At 42.4% G+C, this 13,691-nt stretch overlaps 1 protein-coding gene across 2 annotated transcripts in view; it reads left to right on the forward strand.

Moving 5' to 3' along the window:
* Positions 1-13,691, forward strand: part of LOC135507602 (teneurin-3-like) — a 462,717-nt gene that overhangs the window by 369,423 nt on the left and 79,603 nt on the right. For both annotated transcript variants that reach the window (XM_064927148.1, XM_064927149.1), the window contains 2 exons: positions 11,597-11,743; positions 13,070-13,289. In XM_064927148.1, the coding sequence (XP_064783220.1) occupies positions 11,597-11,743; positions 13,070-13,289 (367 nt within the window). The remainder of the gene's footprint in view (positions 1-11,596; positions 11,744-13,069; positions 13,290-13,691) is intronic.

Genomic DNA, 13,691 nt, shown 5'->3' on the forward strand with positions numbered 1-13,691 from the left:
AGTGGAACTAGAGTGCAGCATTAAGACTTATTGAGAGTTAGGAGGCAGTGACGTTTAGCTACTCCTTCATTACTTGTCTTCAACAGACATCCATCCCCCTCATCCTCCATAGTAAATGCTGAATGAGAGAGGAGGAGAACGCAGTAGTTATTAAGTCGTCTTCTTCTCTCCCCCGAGACACGCGATCGTGAATAACGACGAGTGAGAAAGTTCCAGAAGATCAAAAGATCATGCCCTCAAGACATGCTAACCTCTCACTGTTACCAATAGCGGGGGACGTTATAGCATGTCTTGGGGGTATGATCTTTTGAACTTCTGGAACTTTCTCACTTATTCACGATCGCGTGTCTCATGATATATTCCACATTGATTTAGAAGTGTTTAGAAACATGTTCTATTCTTATTGATTTAGAAGTGTTTAGAAACATGTTCTATTCTTATTGATTGAGAAGTGTTTAGAAACATGTTCTATTCTTATTGATTTAGAAGTGTTTAGAAACATGTTCTATTCTTATTGATTGAGAAGTGTTTAGAAACATGTTCTATTCTTATTGATTTAGAAGTGTTTAGAAACATGTTCTATTCTTATTGATTTAGAAGTGTTTAGAAACATGTTCTATTCTTATTGATTTAGAAGTGTTTAGAAACATGTTCTATTCTTATTGATTTTGAAGTGTTTAGAAACATGTTCTATTCTTATTGATTGAGAAGTGTTTAGAAACATGTTCTATTGTTATTGATTTAGAAGTGTTTAGAAAAATGTTATATTCTTATTGATTGAGAAGTGTTTAGAAACATGTTCTATTCTTATTGATTTAGAAGTGTTTATAAACATTTTCTATTCTTATTGATTTAGAAGTGTTTATAAACATGTTCTATTCTTATTGATTGAGAAGTGTTTAGAAACATGTTCTATTCTTATTGATTGAGAAGTGTTTAGAAACATGTTCTATTCTTATTGATTTAGAAGTGTTTAGAAACATGTTCTATTCTTATTGATTTAGAAGTGTTTAGAAAAATGTTATATTCTTATTGATTGAGAAGTGTTTAGAAACATGTTCTATTCTTATTGATTGAGAAGTGTTTAGAAACATGTTCTATTCTTATTGATTGAGAAGTGTTTAGAAACATGTTCTATTCTTATTGATTGAGAAGTGTTTAGAAACATGTTCTATTCTTATTGATTTAGAAGTGTTTAGAAACATGTTCTATTCTTATTGATTGAGAAGTGTTTAGAAACATGTTCTATTCTTATTGATTTAGAAGTGTTTAGAAACATGTTCTATTCTTATTGATTTAGAAGTGTTTAGAAACATGTTCTATTCTTACTGATTTAGAAGTGTTTAGAAACATGTTCTATTCTTATTGATTTAGAAGTGTTTAGAAACATGTTCTATTCTTATTGATTTAGAAGTGTTTAGAAACATGTTCTATTCTTATTGATTTAGAAGTGTTTAGAAACATGTTCTATTCTTATTGATTGAGAAGTGTTTAGAAACATGTTCTATTCTTACTGATTTAGAAGTGTTTAGAAACATGTTCTATTCTTATTGATTTAGAAGTGTTTAGAAACATGTTCTATTCTTATTGATTTAGAAGTGTTTAGAAACATGTTCTATTCTTATTGATTTAGAAGTGTTTAGAAACATGTTCTATTCTTATTGATTTAGAAGTGTTTAGAAACATGTTCTATTCTTATTGATTTAGAAGTGTTTAGAAACATGTTCTATTCTTATTGATTAAGAAGTGTTTAGAAACATGTTCTATTCTTACTGATTTAGAAGTGTTTAGAAACATGTTCTATTCTTATTGATTTAGAAGTGTTTAGAAACATGTTCTATTCTTATTGATTAAGAAGTGTTTAGAAACATGTTCTATTCTTATTGATTTAGAAGTGTTTAGAAACATGTTCTATTCTTATTGATTTAGAAGTGTTTAGAAACATGTTCTATTCTTATTGATTTAGAAGTGTTTAGAAACATGTTCTTTTCTTACTGATTTAGAAGTGTTTAGAAACATGTTCTATTCTTATTGATTTAGAAGTGTTTAGAAACATGTTCTATTCTTATTGATTTAGAAGTGTTTAGAAACATGTTCTATTCTTATTGATTGAGAAGTGTTTAGAAACATGTTCTATTCTTATTGATTGAGAAGTGTTTAGAAACATGTTCTATTATTATTGATTGAGAAGTGTTTAGAAACATGTTCTATTCTTATTGATTTAGAAGTGTTTAGAAACATGTTCTATTCATATTGATTGAGAAGTGTTTAGAAACATGTTCTATTCTTATTGATTTAGAAGTGTTTAGAAACATGTTCTATTCTTATTGATTGAGAAGTGTTTAGAAACATGTTCTATTCTTATTGATTTAGAAGTGTTTAGAAACATGTTCTATTCTTATTGATTTAGAAGTGTTTAGAAACATGTTCTATTCTTACTGATTTAGAAGTGTTTAGAAACATGTTCTATTCTTATTGATTTAGAAGTGTTTAGAAACATGTTCTATTCTTATTGATTTGGAAGTGTTTAGAAACATGTTCTATTCTTATTGATTTAGAAGTGTTTAGAAACATGTTCTATTCTTACTGATTTAGAAGTGTTTAGAAACATGTTCTATTCTTATTGATTTGGAAGTGTTTAGAAACATGTTCTATTCTTATTTTACAATCAAAGTGACTCCAAATTGACACAATACCTTATTTACCATTCATTTCTAATTGGACACAAAATAATCTGAAACACAACCAAAACAAATAGCAAATGCATCCAACAAGTTTGTAGAGTCACAAGCTTGATGTCGTCATTGCGTGGTAGGGGTGTCAATATCTTTGACCCCTACCCTTGAGATATTACTTATTAAACAAAATATTTTTCTCTGAGCAATTGTATTAGTATAAAATCATCTCCCCATTTGTTTTGCATACAATATAGCTCACTATTTGTCTGATTTATTTTCTACAGTCGTTATTGCCCATATTTAGGGTGTCAATCATTTCAGGCTCCACTCAATCTCTTTCTTTCTCTGTCATTGTCTGACACAAGGTGGCTTGATGCATCTCCATTTTGAGTGGCTTTAAGGAAGTTGTCCAACGCTCATTTCTACTCTACTTGCTTTTCCATACGAAACACAGTGATGGTCACTGTGTCGTGTGTGTGATTGGTAGTGGTAAAATAGCGTCCCTGATTTTACTCTAATGTTCCCGCTTGCAAAATGCAGCAAATGAATTGATGTCTCTGAGACGTGGAAGTATCCTTGTTTAATAGAAAACAACTTCAATTGTCTGACATCGTTTGTGTTACCTTGGAGATAAATGATGTCCAGTTTATGTAAGTTTTCTAAGAATTTTGCAGCAACAAACCGATAACAATGTCTTCCCTTGACGATTTGAGTTACAGTAAACAGACTGAATCATCGATGTGTTTGTATAACAATCATGTCCAATAACCAAGATCTCATATGATCTTTTATTATCATCGTTCCAAAATACTCTTCTGCGGAGGATAGAAAAGTACATTTTTATGGACTTGCACAATGCTCCTCGTTCCTTCTGCAGACATTAGGTTTTGTTAAGAGAGCCACAGGTTCTTCTGCTTCTTCTTTTCATTAATATTATTATTATTATTACTGCTTCTGAATACCTCATCAGTAGGGTTGTCTCCTTCAGTCACACTGAGGACGTGTCCCAAATCACTCCTATAGGCGCTGGTCAAAAGTAGTGCACTGTGTAGGGAACAGGGTGCCATTAGGGACGGAGACGGATTTTAAAGTAGCGTATGGAATATTGTTAAAATATTGTTGCGTGTGCATGTGGGTGTGTGTGTGTGTGTGTTCTGAGAAGTGCAGCTGAGTGTATTAGTTGAGAACTAGGAAACTGCAGACTTACTTAAGGTTTCTCCAGCACTCCAGCTCCAGAACCCCATCCCAGGCTCCCTGTTCTCCCCCTCTGCCCTTCCTCTCTTGGGGCTAGACTGATGGTCAGTCATCCCTCTCTCCCCTTCCCTCCCTCCCTCCCTCCCTCACATCTCTCCATCGCCCAGAATAGCACTGCAGAGCCAGCAATATCTCACCCAGCACCACCAGACGTGCCTCCACACACACAGACACACATACTGTACACACATTCATGCACACACACACACTCTCCCTCACACACACTCCCACCAGCTGCAAGTCTGTCTGGTTCTGTTTCTCCCCAGATGTCTGTGTGTCTGGTTCTGTTTCTCCCCAGATGTCTGTGTGTCTGGTTCTGTTTCTCCCCAGATGTCTGTGTGTCTGGTTCTGTTTCTCCCCAGATGTCTGTGTGTCTGGTTCTGTTTCTCCCCAGATGTCTGTGTGTCTGGTTCTGTTTCACCCCAGATGTCTGTGTGTCTGGTTCTGTTTCTCCCCAGATGTCTGTGTGTCTGGTTCTGTTTCTCCCCAGATGTCTGTGTGTCTGGTTCTGTTTCACCCCAGATGTCTGTGTGTCTGGTTCTGTTTCTCCCCAGATGTCTGTGTGTCTGGTTCTGTTTCTCCCCAGATGTCTGGTTCTGTTTTTCCCCAGATGTCTGTGTGTCTGGTTCTGTTTCTCCCTAGATGTCTGGTTCTGTTTTTCCCCAGATGTCTGTGTGTCTGGTTCTGTTTCTTCCCAGATGTTTGTGTGTCTGGTTCTGTTTCTCCCCAGATGTCTGTGTGTCTGGTTCTGTTTCTCCCCAGATGTCTGTGTGTCTGGTTCTGTTTCACCCCAGATGTCTGTGTGTCTGGTTCTGTTTCTCCCCAGATGTCTGTGTGTCTGGTTCTGTTTCTCCCCAGATGTCTGTGTGTCTGGTTCTGTTTCTCCCCAGATGTCTGTGTGTCTGGTTCTGTTTCACCCCAGATGTCTGTGTGTCTGGTTCTGTTTCACCCCAGATGTCTGTGTGTCTGGTTCTGTTTCTCCCCAGATGTCTGTGTTTCTGGTTCTGTTTCTCCCCAGATGTCTGTGTGTCTGGTTCTGTTTCACCCCAGATGTCTGTGTGTCTGGTTCTGTTTCTCCCCAGATGTCTGTGTGTCTGGTTCTGTTTCTCCCCAGATGTCTGTGTGTCTGGTTCTGTTTCTCCCCAGATGTCTGTGTGTCTGGTTCTGTTTCTCCCCAGATGTCTGTGTGTCTGGTTCTGTTTCTTCCCAGATGTCTGTGTGTCTGGTTCTGTTTCTCCCCAGATGTCTGGTTCTGTTTCTCCCCAGATGTCTGTGTGTCTGGTTCTGTTTCTCCCCAGATGTCTGTGTGTCTGGTTCTGTTTCTCCCCAGATGTCTGGTTCTGTTTCACCCCAGATGTCTGTGTGTCTGGTTCTGTTTCTCCCCAGATGTCTGTGTGTCTGGTTCTGTTTCTCCCCAGATGTCTGGTTCTGTTTTTCCCCAGATGTCTGTGTGTCTGGTTCTGTTTCTCCCCAGATGTCTGTGTGTCTGGTTCTGTTTCTCCCCAGATGTCTGGTTCTGTTTTTCCCCAGATGTCTGTGTGTCTGGTTCTGTTTCTTCCCAGATGTTTGTGTGTCTGGTTCTGTTTCTCCCCAGATGTTTGTGTGTCTGGTTCTGTTTCTCCCCAGATGTTTGTGTGTCTGGTTCTGTTTCTCCCCAGATGTCTGTTTGCCTCCAGGTCAGTGTAATGCCTGATGGTTCTTCATTATCATCCAAGGCTGATGCTCGCTCGACAACACACACACACACACACACACATACACTCCTCTTTCGCTCGCTACAAATTCAAACCATCTACTATTGATATTTCCACTGAAATGAGAGAGCAAAATGATTGGTCTTGGTGTCCATCCTCAACTCCAACTTTAGATTCAGCTACTAGCTACCGTAGCATTCTGTGTAGTGATTTGTCTTTTAGAACGCGGGGAAAAGACTGTTCAAGGTTAGCGTTTCATAAAACACAAACACACACACAAAACACAGCGGTTTGTAAACTCAATTGTGTAGTTAAAACAGTCAAATTGTATTCACAAAGGCCAAATAATTTCGGTAACTGTGTTCAATAGTTAATTAACGCTGCTACACTCGAGGCTCTGCTTGGGAACTAGGAAGCTCATAATCCCCCTCTCAGTACTACTGTATGGCTGTTCTGTGTTAACACTGATCTGGCTTCTCTCTTAACGGGCTGGTTGCTCCGTCAGTGTAGCCACGTGTCACACACTACCGTTATTATACATACATCGCTGTGTGTGCGCGTGTGTGTACATGTAAGTGTGTTTGTGTATGAGTGTGTGCGCGTGCATGTGTGTGTGTGTGTGCGTCTACTATGGACCAGGGAATGAGTGAGGCTCATAGCCTCATAGCTCAGTAATAACCATGTTGGGGATGGGTGGGTGTAGTGGTTTTTCATTGTCCTCAATGGGTTCTGGAGCACTTTGGGCTATAGCATGATTAAAGTCTAAGAGGAGCCCTCCCTACTTTTACGGTAGGCTCACCTGGAGCTGAGGGGGTTGTTAAAGGCCCCCAGCACAGTAAACGTTAATTAAGATCATGTAAATCAATGGATACATGCCGGAAGCCTCTACCCCTGCTCTCTCTCTTTCTCTCTCTCTTTCTGCCCCTCCCTCCGCTTCTGCTCTCTCTCTCTTTCTGCCTCTCTTTCTCTCTCTCTCTTCCCCTCTCTCTTTCTGCCCCTCTCTCTCCTTCTACCCCTCTGCTCACTCTCTCTCTCTCTCTCTTTCTGCCCCTTTCTCTCCTTCTACCCCTCTGCTCACTCTCTCTCTCTCTTTCTGCCCCTCCCTCCCCTTCTGCTCTCTCTCTCTTTATGCCTCTCTTTCTCTCTCTCTCTTCCCCTCTCTCTTTCTGCCCCTCTCTCTCCTTCTACCCCTCTGCTCACTCTCTTTCTCTCTCTCTCTCTCTCTCTCTCTCTCTCTCTCTCTCTCTCTCTCTCTCTGTCTCTCCTTCTACCCCTCTGCTCACTCTCTCTCTCTCTCTCTCTCTCTCTCTCTCTGTCTCTCCTTCTACCCCTCTGCTCTCTCTCTCTCCGTTCCCCCTCATCTCTCTACACTCCTCTTCAAGGCCCTCTCCTCTCCTCCCTCCATCTCTCCATCTTTACCTCATGGTGGGGATTGAGTGGGTCTGGACGTTGCGATATATAATTGTTTCCAGATTAATGTCACTTTAATCAGCAGCCGCCGAGAATTGTCCCGACAAATAATGAAGCATTGATGTCTATAAGAGGCTGATTAATTCTGCAGCTTGACCCACAGGCACACACACACACACTTGCACACACACACACTGTACATACACACACAGATGTACACACACACGCACTGTACATACACACACAGATGTACACACACACGCACTGTACATACACACAGATACATACTGTACATGCACACACAGATGGACACACACACACACACACACACACACACACACACACACACACACAGTCCTCCCTGTCCCGATGTGAGTGGAATATGATGGAAGTAAATGAGAAATCTTTAGTGCAATTAGCTGGTAAATTGCTGCCCCTTTGCTCAGGGTTCAGGGATGATTGCTGCTGTTTTCTTAACCCTGACGTTCCATTAAGAACCCTGATGCTCCATTAGTTCTGTTAAGGGATCCTGTTCCACTCTGAGAAAGGGAGAGGATGACGGCCAATCAAGCTGCCACCTGAGCCAGTGTGTGTGTGTGTATGTTAGTGTGAAGTTACAGCAAGCATCATCTGAGGGAATTTGTGTGTATGCTAGTGTGAAGTTACAGCAAGCATCATCTGAGGGAATTTGTGTGTGAGCTAGTGTGACGTTACAGCAAGCATCATCTGAGGGAATTTGTGTGTGAGCTAGTGTGAAGTTACAGCAAGCATCATCTGAGGGAATTTGTGTGTATGCTAGTGTGAAGTTACAGCAAGCATCATCTGAGGGAATTTGTGTGTGAGCTAGTGTGAAGTTACAGCAAGCATCATCTGAGGGAATTTGTGTGTGTGTTAGTGTGAAGTTACAGCAAGCATCATCTGAGAGAATTTGTGTGTATGTTAGTGTGAAGTTACAGCAAGCATCATCTGAGAGAATTTGTGTGTATGCTAGTGTGAAGTTACAGCAAGCATCATCTGAGGGAATTTGTGTGTGAGCTAGTGTGACGTTACAGCAAGCATCATCTGAGGGAATTTGTGTGTGAGCTAGTGTGACGTTACAGCAAGCATCATCTGAGGGAATTTGTGTGTGAGCTAGTGTGAAGTTACAGCAAGCATCATCTGAGGGAATTTGTGTGTATGCTAGTGTGAAGTTACAGCAAGCATCATCTGAGGGAATTTGTGTGTGAGCTAGTGTGAAGTTACAGCAAGCATCATCTGAGGGAATTTGTGTGTGTGTTAGTGTGAAGTTACAGCAAGCATCATCTGAGAGAATTTGTGTGTATGTTAGTGTGAAGTTACAGCAAGCATCATCTGAGAGAATTTGTGTGTATGTTAGTGTGAAGTTACAGCAAGCATCATCTGAGGGAATTTGTGTGTGTGTCAGTGTGAAGTTACAGCGAGCATCATCTGAGGGAATTTGTGTGTGTGTCAGTGTGAAGTTACAGCAAGCATCATCTGAGGGAATGTGTGTGTGTGTTAGTGTGAAGTTACAGCAAGCATCATCCTAAGATTGTGTAAGCAATTTAGGGACTGGGTGTTGGCGACACGAAGACAACAGATTGACACACACACACATATGTATATGTACACTTATACGTACAACATCCATACGCTGATACGTCACAACAAGCTAAGTGTCTGATAAAGTATATATCTTCCGTCTATTTAATCCCCCCCCCCCCCCTGTCACAACACCGAGAGTCCTACAGTCCTACAGGTCTATATGTGAGGATGGTCTCACACACTCTGTGTCACATGGGATATCCGTCACATTTTCAAACACGTGTGTGTGTGTGTGTGTGCGCGCGAGTGTGTAAGGGTGCCTGTGCTCGTAGGTACACTACTAACACTCTGGTAAATAGTCTGCCCTGTTTTTTTTCTCCTCTCCTTAACCGCTCGCTCTCCTCCCTTTTTCTCTCTCTCCTTTTTTCTCTTTCAAGCTCACAATCCGGATATTAGAGTCAAAGGTACTGTGGTCTCTCTTTCTTCTACCCCCCTCCCCATTGTGCTGTGTGGTACATGTGACCGGCCATAGATTCCCAGTAACCCTCTTCTCTCTCTTTTTCTGTTCATCTCTTTTTTTTATCTCTGATTCTGATTCACTGATGTATCGATTCATTGATTCAGGCTTCTATTGTTGTCACTGTGACTATTTGTGTTCTCATGTCTTCATGTCTTGGTACTGTGGGGTAAATCCAATATCATGTCCTCTCTCTTGGATCATGGGAGGATCTTCGGTAACTACCAGGCATGGTAGAACTGGGGGCGTTTTTTAGCCCACCAACCACTGCTCTCGAACGCCCCCGCGTTGGGCACCGGGCGAGGCCACAAACGTTCCAGCGGCCCGATAGAATAACATTGAAATAACGTCATCGAAGCTCAAGCAGCTGACTAGGCATTTTTTTCTCAACGCAGAAATGTAATCCCAGATGCTTTGCCTCAATGCTTTTTGTATACGTGTCAGTGATTTCTTTTGTTTGTTTTTTTGCTTTCCCCAAATTGACAGTGAAGAATGGCACCTTAAAATGTCCAAACAACGTGAATATATGTTTATTTGTTAATAAATTGATGGTATTTTACGAGCACCATCAATGCCTTTTGTAGAGAACTAAGAATTGGAGACCTTTAAGAGATATGGACTACTTCTTTAACCCTCGACCTTCGACCTACCGACAGAACTATCTCCACCGCACACAGGGTGATCTCTCCGTATCAGTCTCTCTCTCGCGCTCTGTCTTTCCTTCTCTGTATCCCCCTGTCTTCCAACAGTATGTCCACGGATTCCTGCCTCCTCCCTCCTCTTCCTTCCTCTCTCTCTCTCTCTCTCTTTCCTTTTATGTGTTTGTCAGTCGGTCTGCAACCCCCTTCACAGAGACTGAAGTACTGAGTTTTTTTTGTTCATTTTTCTTTCCCAAATGTTTCTCCTTTTCCTTGGCCCCCCCTAATCGCAGGATTTAAAGGTAATTCATACAAAAGCCCCACCAGGGAGATTGTCATGAACAATCACTCTCCGCTCTCCTGTTTTCCCCTCTCTCTCTCTCTCTCCCCCCCCTCTCTCTCTCTCTCTCTCTCTGTCTCTCTCTTTATCTCTTGTCTTGAAGCACGGCGTAAACGTGTCTTTGTACCAGTCTCACACTGTTTTTTGTGGTCCTTTTTCTCCATTCTTGTCTGTCTTAAAACCTGTTTCCAGCACACACACACACACACACACACACACACACACACACACACACACACAAACACACGCATACTGTACACACATACACAAACACACTGTCTGCCATTTTGTTTGGAATTCCCAAAACTCAAACACACACACCTACACACACACACACACACACGCAACCTACACACCACGGACCACCCTTCACACCTGGTTCTTCCGTTTTGTTGGAAAATCCTTGTTGGTCCTGTTTCCATGCATCCGCGGCCTGTATGACCTCCTGACTGTCTAGCCTAGTCGCTGGGCTGCTTTCACTTCCTCCTGGGCTTTGCTTCTATATTATTACAATTGTATTATTCTCTTGTTTGTTATTATTCTGTGTAAAGGAATGTGACCGAGGCATAAAGTATAGCTGTGGAGGCAGGGACTCAAGCCAGAGCCCTCCCTATACTTTGTGTCCCTATTGTATTGTAGCTTCACATGGATGTGCCAATAGCTACTACTGTCAAAAACCGAGGAAGGCAGAGAAAATCGATTTAGAGCTTTAGTTTTGGGTTCTTTGATTTCTGATTCTGTTTGATTTGGGCTATTTTGGGACATTGTCGTTATCAAATCTCCCTGAAATTAATGACACGTTTTGTTTTGGCTTCTTCTTTTGTAATGTATGGTGCATTTTGATTCCTTTTGCTCTCTATTCAATTTCCATGTCCAACAGTTGTATTTCTGACATCCTCTCTTACTTGACTTAATTAAGGCCAAAATCATATTTTCTTTCAAATTCTTCAACGGTTAACGAGGTTAACGAATGGTTCTTCACGAGGCTTCTGTCGTTCATGTGAAATTACAGCATCTGTGCATTTCACAGGCCTGTCTAACCGTCTGATGTCACACTGTCTGATGTCACACTGTCTGATGTCACACTGTCAGTTATATGTTAAGTTCACTAGAAACCTTTTCATTTTGGTTGGTTATCTACCTGTTAATCTGAATCTGTTTATGTTGATTGTTCATTTGTTTGTTCTCATCGAAAAACTGAGAGGGGGGGGGATCTCCTCGAAAAAGGAGGACACAGTCACGCATGTGCTCACACACAATCCTGACTCACAGAGAAGCACCTACATACAGACGCACCACGATGTTGATATGGGATACACAAGTGCACTCACTCACTCTCCCTCCCTTATTCTCACCTATGCATGCACACACACACACACACACACACACACACACACACACACACACACACACACACACACACACACACCATCAGCCACACACTCTCCCCCCTTCCCTATCCACACATAACCCTCCTATGTGTGTGGGTCTGTATTAACTCTCCATGCTCTGGTCTGCTACAGAGGGCTGCCCAGGCCTGTGTAACAACAACGGTCGCTGTACCCTGGACCAGAACGGATGGCACTGCGTCTGCCAGTCCGGGTGGCGTGGGGCAGGATGCGACGTCGCCATGGAGACCCTCTGCACCGACGGCAAAGATAACGAAGGAGGTGAGACATGTCGAAGAGAACTTTATTGTCCATTACGTTTTCACTAAATGGACATTTGTCTTTGGCTCTGGGTTACATTATGTTATATGCCAGACATTTTCATTAGCAGTCACTTCCAGTACAGGGAGTTCATACATTGGAACTGTGCGTATTATGTGTGATCCTTGCTGGGATTGAACCCACAACCACATTATATGTGGATTTCTCCACTCTTTAAAGCTCCACCAGGAAAGGTGGTGGCGTCACCACTATAGAGGCCTGTTAAATAAAGAAATAGAAGAAGGAACAAGTCACGTCCTGATTAGTTTTGGAAGAGGGGGGATGAGGGAGGGGTGGAGGAGTGACGAGGGAGGGGTGCGTCAATCGCGGCGGCAAGGTTTTTATCACCCCCCCCCCCCCGCCCGCCCGGTGGTAGCTGGTTGCCAGATGTACGCCGAGCTTTTAATAACCTAACAAAAACGAATATCAGCCTTTCATGAGCTCCACGTCCTACCTCCCTCCTTTCTTCCACCGCTCTCCTCCCTCTCCTCCCTCTCCTCCCTCTCCTCCTCTCCCCCTTTCCTGTGGACGTCACCTGTGGGAGACGGAGCAAATCTCGTTCCCCCACAAAGGCCTTGGAAAACAGGCGGTCGGCAGGCTGTTGGAGTAGCAGAGAGTACTCTTTCTCCTTTATTTCTCTCTCTTTCTCTCTGTCCCTCTCCACTTTCCTTCTTTCTCACTCACTCACACTTTCTTTCACACGCTTTCTTTACCTTCCATTCTCTGTCTCTCGCTCGCTGGCTCTCGCACTCTACCTCTCGCTTTCTCTCGCTCTCTTTGCTCTCTCTCTCGCTCCCTCTCTCTTGCTCTGTCTCTTTCTCTCCCTCCCTCACAAACCTATCTAACGGTGAGACCCCAACAGTATATTTAGCCTACACTTATCCCATCCAAGGCACCAGTCAGGATGGAGGAACCAGGCAGTTTGTCACCTCAGCCAGGGGTTAGAGGTCGACTAATAACTTTGAACAACTGGGCCAGCTATTCACTCTCACAGGAACACGGCCAATCCCATTCTGAAAGCCCAACCGAATACAGCCAATTATAACAAAACAAACCTTTGACCACCTGACAAAAATAGCCACTGGAGGTAGATTTGTTTTTAACTTGGTTAAAAGTATTTTGTTTGTGAGTTTACTGTATATGGTTCCTTTAGAGTTATCAGAGAGAATCTGATCTGGATCCCATTCCTTACTCATTTTACATTTACATTTAAGTCATTTAGCAGACGCTCTTATCCAGAGCGACTTACAAATTGTTTGCCTCTTCATAACTCTCTATCTCTCTCAGACGGCCTGGTTGACTGTATGGACCCAGACTGTTGCCTCCAGACATCCTGTCAGACCCAGCCGTACTGCCGCGGCTCCCCGGACCCCTCTGACATCATCAGTCAGAGCCCGTCCAGCCTGATGCCCCAGCATGCCGCACGCTCCTTCTACCAACGCATCCGCTTCCTGGTTGGACCAGAGGGCAGCCACGTCATCACCGGGGACAACCCCTTCAACAAGAGGTGAGCATTCTCATTTCCCATTTATTTGAACAGGTTAGTGTGTGTGTGTGCGTGTGCGTGTGTGTGTGCGTGTGTGTGTGCGTGTGTGTGTGCGCGTGCGTGCGGGGGGCTGTGGCGGTCATGATATCAGATGGTTATTGTCATGCAAAAGACTGATTTCATCAAGTAATCATATTTTCACCCACCAGACTATTCTCTATTGAATTTTGTCTTTACTAATATGTCAAATTTGTTGAATGGCCCATTATCAAAGGGGCAGGAACAGGGGCAGGGGGAAAAAATGCATCCGTTCGCACTTTAATAATTCAACGGAGGCCGCTTTTCTAATGCTTAGTTACTTCAACCATGCTACTCTGGTTATTTCACCCCAGGCATCAACAACTGTTTGGGGAGCATGCAGGC

This window comes from Oncorhynchus masou, chromosome 21 (genome assembly GCF_036934945.1).
Source record: "Oncorhynchus masou masou isolate Uvic2021 chromosome 21, UVic_Omas_1.1, whole genome shotgun sequence".
NCBI lineage: Eukaryota > Metazoa > Chordata > Actinopteri > Salmoniformes > Salmonidae > Oncorhynchus > Oncorhynchus masou.